This window comes from Diorhabda sublineata, chromosome 9 (assembly GCF_026230105.1).
Source record: "Diorhabda sublineata isolate icDioSubl1.1 chromosome 9, icDioSubl1.1, whole genome shotgun sequence".
Taxonomy (NCBI): Eukaryota; Metazoa; Arthropoda; class Insecta; order Coleoptera; family Chrysomelidae; genus Diorhabda; species Diorhabda sublineata.
The window spans coordinates 19,971,731-19,983,064 of NC_079482.1; the positions used below are offsets into that span (position 1 = coordinate 19,971,731).

Sequence of the window (11,334 nt, forward strand, 5' to 3'; positions counted from 1 at the left end):
AATATACAAATTGTCAATGTTAAGTCAGATTTCCATAAAGATCGCAACGGATCGAAACTTCAAATTTTTATCTGTCTTTAAAAAATTATAAAAATATATATTCAGAGGAGTTGTAATTCAAGACTTGTCGAAATATTGAATTTCGAAATTATTTCAGAGGTGAATAGTAGAAAACCTTTATTTTGATAATTTTACTCACCTCATTAACCATCGGAATCTATATTACCGGCGACTACGCTAGATTTCTACCTGGCCAGTAGTTCGCAGCTGGAAGTGAGGATGGCGCCACTTAGTGTTTGCTAGGGAATGTTTAACTGCGTGTTTCAAATAGTAACGCTCTTTGAGTTTGAGAGTTGTTAAACTAATCTAATGACACTTGATAACGTCGAAACTAGTCAGTAGATTGCAATTGCAACCCATTGGGGATGCTAATATCGACAATATTCGTCGAGGTATTAAACCAGTAAGTATTTTTTCTCATTTGGAGAACGGCAGAATAGATTTTCTAAATAATGAATTTCGAAATTATTTCAATATAAATTCTTTATTTTGATACCAGTGGTATGGTCTAACACCACGGTTAGAAACAAGTTTTATTAAAAATGAATAGAACATAAAAAATAGTGTTGAGCTTATTTATGTTTTATTGTATTTATTTATCATTTATGAAAGAGTATTTTTGGATTACTATCATTGTAAAATTGTCTTTTTTTAAATTGTTGACTGTTTTTTACAATTTTTGTTTTTGTCTATCCAAACTGTTTTTTTTCATGTTTTGTTAGAGCTGTGGCATTTTTTGTCACATTTGTGATTTTTTATTCGTTATCAACACCTTATTCTACTTCTGATATGAAAAGTAAATGGACGGATGTGTAAGAGTTCATCAATATCCGGCATTACAGCGCAAATAGTTATGGAAGAACTTGAAGAACAAACATTAAAAAATCTTAAATATGAAGTCCCATTTCTTTATAGATATGTTGATGATTGCATAACAACAATACCTAAAGATAAAAAAGAAAGTGTCATAAAACAATTTAATAGTTTTCATGAAAAATTATGGAATTTGAGGAAAATAATAAAATTAGCTTTCTGGATACTATTTTACATCACAAAAATAACAATATAAAAACAAAATGGTACACCAAGGAAACCTGGTCATCTAGATACATCAATTTTAACACAAATCATTGTTATTCTCAAAAAAAAATTAGTTATAATAGGCCTTGCAGATCGTGCTATTAAACTTTCAGATATTGAGTATCGAAAAACTAACATCACTAAGGCAAATAATGGATTGCAATTAAATTATTACCCCATAAAACTAATCAATACTATTTTCAAAAACAGAATAAAAAACTTTTACGACCCACAAAATAATAATAATCAAAAATTTATATGTCTTCCTTTCATAAATTGTTTGTCACAACAATTCCTACATTTATTCAAGAAATTTGCATTAAACCCAATAACGTATTGCCAAAACACTTTTCTATAATAAATCTATAACACCAAAATCAAAAAAGCAATATTCTTTATGAATTTTTTTGTAATAAACGTGACATATATTGGCCAAACAAGCCAATACCTGGAAAATAGAATAAAAAGTCACAAATATGACAAAAAAAATGTCACAGCTCTAACAAAACTTGAAAAGTCTTTTTGCATAAATGAGCTCAATACCATTTTTGTCCCATTGATTTGACATGCAGCTTGTTTCTAGCAGTAGTATCAGACCATACAATTCCATATATTTATTCCATCGATATAAATGTTAACCCTATTTTAATTGTGCTGTGCTTGATTAAAAAATATCAACATGTAGTTTTTAATTAAACAAAAAAAATGTTATCAAATTAAACGCACAATATACATTGACGAATTACACTTTGGGTGAGTTAGATGTAATTTTTATTCTTTATTTTATATTTTTCACAATATAATTACTTCAAATTTGAAAAGACCGAAACGTCATGAAAATGTCTAAATAACCATTTTAAGATTAATTCAATCGACTTAAACTCAATAAAGAGCTCAATAAAAATAAATATATATAAATATATTTATGTTTCTAAATGTTATTAATTTTAGGTTTCTTCTATTTCAAAATTAGTTTTTTTAATAATTTTCGAGAGATATATAAAAATTTGATAGACTTAAAGAAAAGCGGAAACATCAATTTCTGTTTTAAAATTTGTTTTTTTTCTTTTTTTTAATAATTTATATATAAACTTCACTTTCGAAGCTTTATTTTAAAAACTTTATAAACAGAAAACAATTTTACAAATGTTGATTACATTAATTTCAAACGATTGAATCTATAAAACGCATTAAAAAGTGTTTACAACAATTCCTATTTATACAGAAATAAATGCTGATTAAGTATTTATGTAATATAATCCTTTTACGTTTTAATTTTCAAAGTAGTCCGGATTTTTCAAGATGTAGCTCCTCCATCCCTAACAATGAAAAATAATAGTTATATCGATGGTGTATGAGGTGTTTTTAATAAATCAAAATAAAGGATTTCTACTATTCACCTCTCAAATAATTTCGAAATTCAATATTTCGAAAATGTATTCTCCCGTTCTTGACACCACTGCGAAGAGACATAATAATATCGAAACTAGACAGTGGCTTCATGCAATTGCGAGTCATTAGGGATTTTAATATCGCCAAAAAGGTCATTATTCATAATAAAATAACCTAATCTAACCCATAAATATTTAATGTCATACATAATCTAACCAATGAAAATTAATAACGATTTCTATAGTAACAAGAATTAATAAGCTTAATATTTCTATCAAGAGTAAATTCCAATATTGATTTTTGAGTTCAATGAATTTAAAGATCTTATAATTGATTGTAGGTATCGCCATTTATAAGTTTTAACTTTGCATGTATACTCTGGAAAACAAACTAGTATTTTGTTTCACATGATTGGCACGTGTTTAGCTTAGGTCTTTTTTGTCATTGAGACGTGATTAATAATTATACAAGTTATGCCGGCTTCAATGTATTATCTAATCATCAATTAGAAAAAAACTAAAATCAAGACTATTTATCACAAAAAACCTAAAAAGATATTAGAATTGAGAAATTATTTCATTATAGGTATCACCATTTCTAACATATCGAAAAAAAAAAACATTCATTGTTAAAAAAATCCTTGAAACCATTTAACATAAAATACGAATAGAGAAAACTGTATAATTTATCAGTTTTAGCTTTGCATGTATACTCTGGAAAACAAACGATTACTTTCACATGATTTGCACGTGTTTAGATTTTTTGTCGTAGCATATTTTGCAGAAACCGGGTCATAATTTATAAAAATGATGTATTTAACAAAACTCTCTTCACATCTCTATTTTTATTTCTCTCCCACACATTTTTCTGACGAATTGTCTATTAAAGTCCATCATTTTTTTGAATACCTTAAAACGGCGTGTAACGAAATTATGCTGCCAGAACGTCTACCCAAGCTGAAGTAATAACTGTATTAAGGGGGGAGGCATACAAGTAAATAAACTTTAGTCTCCTCAAAACAATTTTCGTCGCGTATAAAAGTTAAGTTCAGAACAGATGTTGTGTATTTGCTGTGTTGTAGGACGCGTACAACATTACGTTCTCGCGCGCAGCGTGATATAATATTTGATCGAGTATAATTGAATGATAATCGTGTTTTATTACATTTATTTTATAAGAACTTAGTTAAAGTGAAAAGTTATGAAATGGAGCTCCATCCTAGAAAAACGTCATTGAGATATTTACCCAACAGGCCGCCTGTCGATATCGAATTTCGTGATGTCAGTTATACTGTGCCTGAAGGAAGAAAAGGTCAGAATCAATTTTCATAATTGTTATTTCTATTTATACGACTATACACCCACTCAATGGACCATATACAATGGGTGATGGGTGCAATTTGGTGTGGAATTTATGAACTTGATATTGGGTTTACAATGTAGGATTTTATATATGGATATCAATATAATATACAGTATATGTTGAAAAATAGACCTATATTTATATGTAAAATATTAAAGCTCCGCCGTTTCAAAAAAATTTCATTGTTATCTGTTGATAATAGAACTCAAAATTCAAAATAACGAAACTTTTTTTGTATGGAATAAATATTTATATGTATATAATTGATATTCACATGAAGATATATACGAGGTGTAACAAAAAGTTTAGTGATGATTTGCTTGTTAATACATAAATGAGGAAATTCAATATCTTAGGGATACTTGTCAACCATAAATTAAAATTTAGTATTGATATTACTTTTTTCCAGAAGTACATATTTTACTTTTCTTTGCAAAACTATAATTCCCTCATGAATTATAGAAGTTGAGTTTCAGTAAATTTCCGTACAACGGCTTTCACTATTTCCAATTCCCATATATATTTACAAATTAGGTACAGAAACTGGAATCTTTGCAATATTTATCGATTTAACGAGAGCTTTTAACTACGATATATTAGAATTTTCTCAAAAATTATATCACTCCAATCAAAAAATGAAATTTCTTACCAATCTAATTACCGCGGTTGCCATAGTTAAGTTCGTCCGCTTGTAGGGGCACAAAATAAATTATATCGAGATGGATTTTCTCATAATGTGAAGTTCAACGAGTCAATTTTGATGATAAAACGATATTTTAAGGTGCATTCATATCTGCCTTTTAGCATATTGTTTTTTTTGTGAAGTATAATTCGCTAGGTGCTAAATCCGGTGAAAAAGTCTGATGAGGATTGACAGGAAGACTTTTAGTAGCTATAAATTCACAAATCAACCCCCAAATACACATTGATGAAACTGCTCTCTCACTCGTCTACTTAACTAACCTAATCAAAATAAACCTTTAAAAGATATATAGATGAGAGAAAACACACACTGATTAAAAGAATAAATTCACGAAGTATTTCATGCTTTTGGATCATTATTGGAAAATATAAAAAATTAAAGGGCCTAAGTGATTGCAGAAATCTAAGAAATCATGTCAGCCCGATTCTTATTACTTGAATAATTCATCCTCACAACTTGGTTCCGGTGAAGACACTTGTTCAGAAGAATTTGTTTGTCATGGTTTATTCCCAATTAAATTAATTCATTAGAGTGTAATGTTCATATCACAATGTCAAGTCTCAGTAAACAATGTGCTACATCGCATCGCCCCTGTCCAAGAATACAAGAAAACTAATTAATAATAATTTCAAGGAACCATCAACCCATTGTATTGATTTATGGTGAATTATATTTTCATTTTATTGCATCAATCTGTAGCTTTTTTAGAAGATAGGGGAGACTGTAGTACCTTGGACATAGTGTGCCTTGAAACGACTTAAATTTAAAACTAGTGCCTCCATCTATCAATCCATAAATGATCTTGATTGGCAAGTCTAGTCTCAGCTGCGCTTTGTAGCAGTAATACGAAAAAAATGTTCTCAAGTAGATATTTGAATGATATTTTTTGCTAAAAGGGCAAATGATTGTGGATAAGTAGTGATTTTAGTTACATCTTGCCACTATTGGTAGTTAATTACAAAGTGTTGTTATTTGTTTTGAACATAACCTCTAAGCTATAAAATTATTTGATTGGAAAAATGCATTCTCTTCTATCTTAAAACAAAATCACCTCATTTACCTTAGAACGCCTCAAATAGGCTTTAGCCACTTAATTTAACTATATATGGCTCACATTTTACAGCCACCAACCAAAAACTTTTGACATTTACTCAGTAGCAGAGGTTCTGGGAACTGTTTTTCCTCGAGCTTTTACGCCCAGCAATATTTTAAGTGGCTTGAGAACTTCCGGAATATATCTACTGGACAATGAAATATTTTCAGATCAAGATTTTATGGGTTCCTACGTAACGGATCGCGATTTGGAAAATAACGTACCACAGCTCAACCTTCCTACTACAGATAAACAGACTCAGTCTTTAACTTCAAACAAAGAAGAAACAATAGATGAACCAAGAGCTAGGCAGTCAGGTGTAAAAACCCCACTATTAAAACTTTTAAATCTTAAAGCAGAAACCCTCGAAGGAAAAGGATTTATTTCGCCAGAAGAAGTACAGCCGTTTCCAAAAGCACTAGCCAGGAAAAACACAAAGAGAGGCAGAAAGACTGGAAAAACAATGATAGCCACCGACACCCCAGAGAAGGATGAAATCAGAAGAAACAAGAGAAAATAAAATTTCAAAATTTCCACTCCCAAAAGTTTCGGCGTTAACGAGATTGAACCAAAAGTTGCAAAAAAAGATGAAAAATATAAAGTAGTGGAGACCTCCGAAAGTGAAAATAGCCCTGCCAACAAATGATGAAGATAGTGCAGATGAAGAGTGATATTTTTGCGGAAATTCAATGAATGCTGATAAAGGTGGAGAAAAATGGAACCGGTTATGCGCAGATATTGATGACAGAAAGTTGAAGACCTAAGATTGAGAATTTTATTAAAAAGAAAAAGATTTTTATTAATTAAATGCAGAATTTTTTATGAAAGAAAAAAACTTTGTAATTTGTTTTTGAGTTCTTAATAAACTCGTCTCTTAAATCTGTTATTTCGCTATTTTTTTTCCTGTCCGATTTAAGGTACAAGAGGTTTGTTCCAAGGTACATAACTACATGTACCTTGGAACGCAATGTAAGCAATGCAAGTTTGTGTTACCTACTCTTAATGCAAAACTTTTTTTAAAATTCAATTTGCGAATTTGATACAAGAATGGACACAAATTATTGCAATAATTATTTAAATTTTTTCTGAGTGAAAATTTCAAAACAATGTTTTAAGGTACAACAGTCTCTTTTGGCCATTATTTTTAGTGACATCTGAATTCTTCTTTTAAAAAATACATATTTGTTTCTGATGATCAATTCCGCGTCGTGTATTTCACAATGGAATTTTCCGTACAGTAAATGTACATCAATATATTCTTATCTCCTTTAATTACTTCATTGTTATAGAATCTTATAGAGATTATGAAATTTGCACTAACAATTTCAATTGTCTGTTCCAAAGATCTCAGATATGTATATTGACACCACCGATAAATATTGATACATCACTTAACACATGATTATCAAAATATTGTTTGAAACATCGTGTCCTTGATTATTAAAATATAAATAATATGAAATAAAACAGATATAAAAGACCGAAATGTTTACCTCCTATCTTCACCATAAGCACCTGGATGTTCTCAGAAGTTATTTTTATTGAGAAAATCAATAAAACCAAAATCTGTTATTTTCTAGGGCAATTTCGGATAAATCCTATCTTCACCATAAGCACCTGGATGTTCTCAGAAGTTATTTTTATTGAGAAAATCAATAAAACCAAAATCTGTTATTTTCTAGGGCAATTTCGGATAAATTTGTGAAAGCCAAAAAAAAGGTATCGTCATAAATGAAAACCTAAGCTAAATCCGTGGTATTTAATATATGATGTAAATGCACTACTACATATGTAAGAAATATCTTGAAAAATAAATTTTCTCTATTCGTTATCTTATGATTACCAAACTTTGAATACTGGATTTTCTCTATTATTTATCCGACATACTGTTTGAAGCTTTTATATAAAACTAGTCCAAGTCCAAGTTCCCGTACAGGAAAACTAGTATCTTAAATCTATGTTGCTTGAATGGGCATATGGAATTTCACTTTCACCATCAAATTTAAAACTTCTCCTTCCTGGCATTAGTATTGTCGGCACAGTTGGATATTTATTTTCTGTTCTAGCCAAAGTATCCTGTTCTATTTTATCCTTGTCTGGGGTTTCAGAAGATTTTAGACTTGACTTCCTTTCAATTTCTACATTTATCGATCTAACATATTCTGGGTAAACAAAAGCATTTGTAGGATTCGGAATCTCTTCTGGTTTCCAAAATTTTCTAAAATTAGAGAACAATCTTAAGGTGAGAGATGCGAGTTCAAGGCAAACAAATAAGTGTATTAACATTTCCAGGAATATTTTTTGTGGGTTAGTTTAACTGTGGAGATTCGATCTCCAAGTCCCACAACTACAGGCCGTAGTAATGGCTCTGTATTCCTCATTGCTATTTTAGAAAGTAGGAGGCTAGCCTGCATCTAAATTAAGGTGATCGCCAACTTGGTTATGAAAGCCTTATTAAGTAGCTGGAACCGATGTAGAGTATGCCAATGTCATAAAAATGATTCCTTCATCTAGTTTTACCACCTGGTAATTTCTAGATTATCAGAAATAACTCTTTGAATATCTACCTACTGCGAGATCAATTTGGTTAACATAAGATCCAAAAGAGGTATTTTTAACCTTTGACATCGTCTCATCTTACGTTGTAAATGTTGTCTGGGTTTGAGTTTCCATTCAAAATATATCTTTCGTAATTTTAAAAGAACTCTATGATATTTACCTCTGCAAAATTAGTAGTTAAACTAGGCATGGAATTTTTCTTTTCTTTCTTTTCATTCTTTGTCCCATGTAGTACATAAGTATAGTTGTTTGTAACTGTTTTAAGTAGTCGTAAGCAAGTGACTTAATTTATTTATATGTAAGCCCATAATTTATTCAAGCAAATGTTGGTATACATTTTAGAAGCAGTTGTTCGTCGTAAGTTCATGTAACGAATAAAACAGATGACAAATATGAAAACGTGAATCACCTTTCCTTACCATGTGTTCAAGGACGTTCTCAGCAGATATTATCATAATAAATATGAAAGAATATTAATATGTAAGAACTAATCATAAGGATCATAACCCATTATTAAAATATCGTAGTAGTCTGAAAGAAAAAACTTGGCGATTTATGTAGGACAGTCATTTCAATATTTAGAAAATAGGTGAAGAAGTTATCAATGCAATGAACGAATGGAAAATACAAATAATTTGAATTAAAGGTTGTCCATTTCTTGTGCATCAAAATTTGAAGTATGACAATCAAAGATAGGACGTATTTTATTTTGATATCAGGTTATATTTTGATTGAATTATCCTAGGATTAAAATTATCTATTCACGAGAATTAATTCAAAAAGGTTCTATACCTCGTTTTAACTAGTTGGGAAATATAAGTGTTGAAAATTAATGTTCAATGCAGATAATATCTACATCTCAAATTTTTTATTTAGAATTTGTTTATGAAAAAATGAACTTGACATTTTATTTAATTGTAACTGTACACTAATGTGTAACTTTCCATTATAATCATTCCAACTATTTTATTGCACTATAGTTTCAACAAGTAATAACTCAAAACTTGTAATTTCAAAATTTTATCACCTCATACGTATTACTTGTAAATGCAACAATTAATTACTGTTCTCCATCAAATTAATTATTCATTATAATATTTTCGGTCATTACTAGAATCATAACAAACTAGCTTTTACCCGCGGCTTCGCTCGCATCGAGTCCATTAAATAAGTATAAGAAATCATTATAATAGAAAAGAACGAACTCTGTAGCTATATTAGAACCTGAGATATAGATCTTTGAATGTAGAAAAATTGCCAAAAACCTACAAAAATCCATAACTCCACATTGAATGTCCGCGCCTAGCTCCTCTCCAACTTAACCGATTTAAGTGTTCAAAAACTCAAAATAGAGAAGGTGTTTCAGCGAGTGTTCTTAAACCAAAACGAACTCTGTAGCTATATTAGAACCTGAGATATAGATCTTTGAGAGTAGAAAAATTGTCAAAAACCTACAAAAATCCATAACTCCACATTGAATGTCCGCGTCTAGCTCCTCTCCAACTCAACCGATTTAAGTGTTCAAAAACTCAAAATAGAGAAGGTGTTTCAGCGAGTGATCTTAAACCAAAACGAACTCTGTAGCTATATTAGAACCTGAGATATAGATCTTTGAAGGTAGAAAAATTTCCAAAAACCTACAAAAATCCATAACTCCACATTGAATGTCCGCGTCTAGCTCCTCTCCAACTCAACCGATTTAAGTGTTCAAAAACTCAAAATAGAGAAGGTGTTTCAGCGAGTGTTCTTAAACCAAAACGAACTCTGTAGCTATATTAGAACCTGAGATATAGATCTTTGAGAGTAGAAAAATTGTCAAAAACCTACAAAAATCCATAACTCCACATTGAGTGTCCGCGCCTAGCTCCTCTCCAACTCAACCGATTTAAGTGTTCAAAAACTCAAAAAAAAGAAGGTGTTTCAGCGAGTGTTCTTAAACAAAAACGAACTCTGTAGCTATATTAGAACCTGAGATATAGATCTTTGAGAGTAGAAAAATTGTCAAAAACCTACAAAAATCCATAACTCCACATTGAATGTCCGCGCCTAGCTCCTCTCCAACTCAACCGATTTAAGTGTTCAAAAACTCAAAATAGAGAAGGTGTTTCAGCGAGTGATCTTAAACCAAAACGAACTCTGTAGCTATATTAGAACCTGAGATATAGATCTTTGAGAGTAGAAAAATTGTCAAAAACCTACAAAAATCCATAACTCCACATTGAATGTCCGCGTCTAGCTCCTCTCCAACTCAACCGATTTAAGTGTTCAAAAACTCAAAATAGAGAAGGTGTTTCAGCGAGTGTTCTTAAACCAAAACGAACTCTGTAGCTATATTAGAACCTGAGATATAGATCTTTGAGAGTAGAAAAATTGTCAAAAACCTACAAAAATCCATAACTCCACATTGAGTGTCCGCGCCTAGCTCCTCTCCAACTCAACCGATTTAAGTGTTCAAAAACTCAAAATAGATAAGGTGTTTCAGCGAGTGTTCTTAAACCTAAACGAACTCTGTAGCTATATTAGTACCTGAGATATAGATCTTTGAAGGTAGAAAAATTTCCAAAAACCTACAAAAATCCATAACTCCACATTGAATGTCCGCGTCTAGCTCCTCTCCAACTCAACCGATTTAAGTGTTCAAAAACTCAAAATAGAGAAGGTGTTTCAGCGAGTGTTCTTAAACCAAAACGAACTCTGTAGCTATATTAGAACCCGAGATATAGATCTTTGAAGGTAGAAAAATTTCCAAAAACCTACAAAAATCCATAACTCCACATTGAATGTCCGCGTCTAGCTCCTCTCCAACTCAACCGATTTAAGTGTTCAAAAACTCAAAATAGAGAAGGTGTTTCAGCGAGTGTTCTTAAACCAAAACGAACTCTGTAGCTATATTAGTACCTGAGATATAGATCTTTGAAGGTAGAAAAATTTCCAAAAACCTACAAAAATCCATAACTCCACATTGAATGTCCGCGTCTAGCTCCTCTCCAACTCAACCGATTTAAGTGTTCAAAAACTCAAAATAGAGAAGGTGTTTCAGCGAGTGTTCTTAAACCAAAACGAACTCTGTAGCTATATTAGAACC

At 30.9% G+C, this 11,334-nt stretch overlaps 1 protein-coding gene across 1 annotated transcript in view; it reads left to right on the plus strand.

The window, feature by feature from the left end:
* The first annotated feature begins 3,469 nt into the window (after positions 1 to 3,469).
* The window catches only part of LOC130448841 (ATP-binding cassette sub-family G member 1-like), an 81,361-nt gene continuing 73,496 nt past the window's right edge, over positions 3,470 to 11,334 (plus strand). The window contains exon 1 of the mRNA XM_056786382.1: positions 3,470 to 3,843. Coding sequence (XP_056642360.1) covers positions 3,738 to 3,843 — 106 coding nt within the window. The 5' untranslated portion in view covers positions 3,470 to 3,737. The remainder of the gene's footprint in view (positions 3,844 to 11,334) is intronic.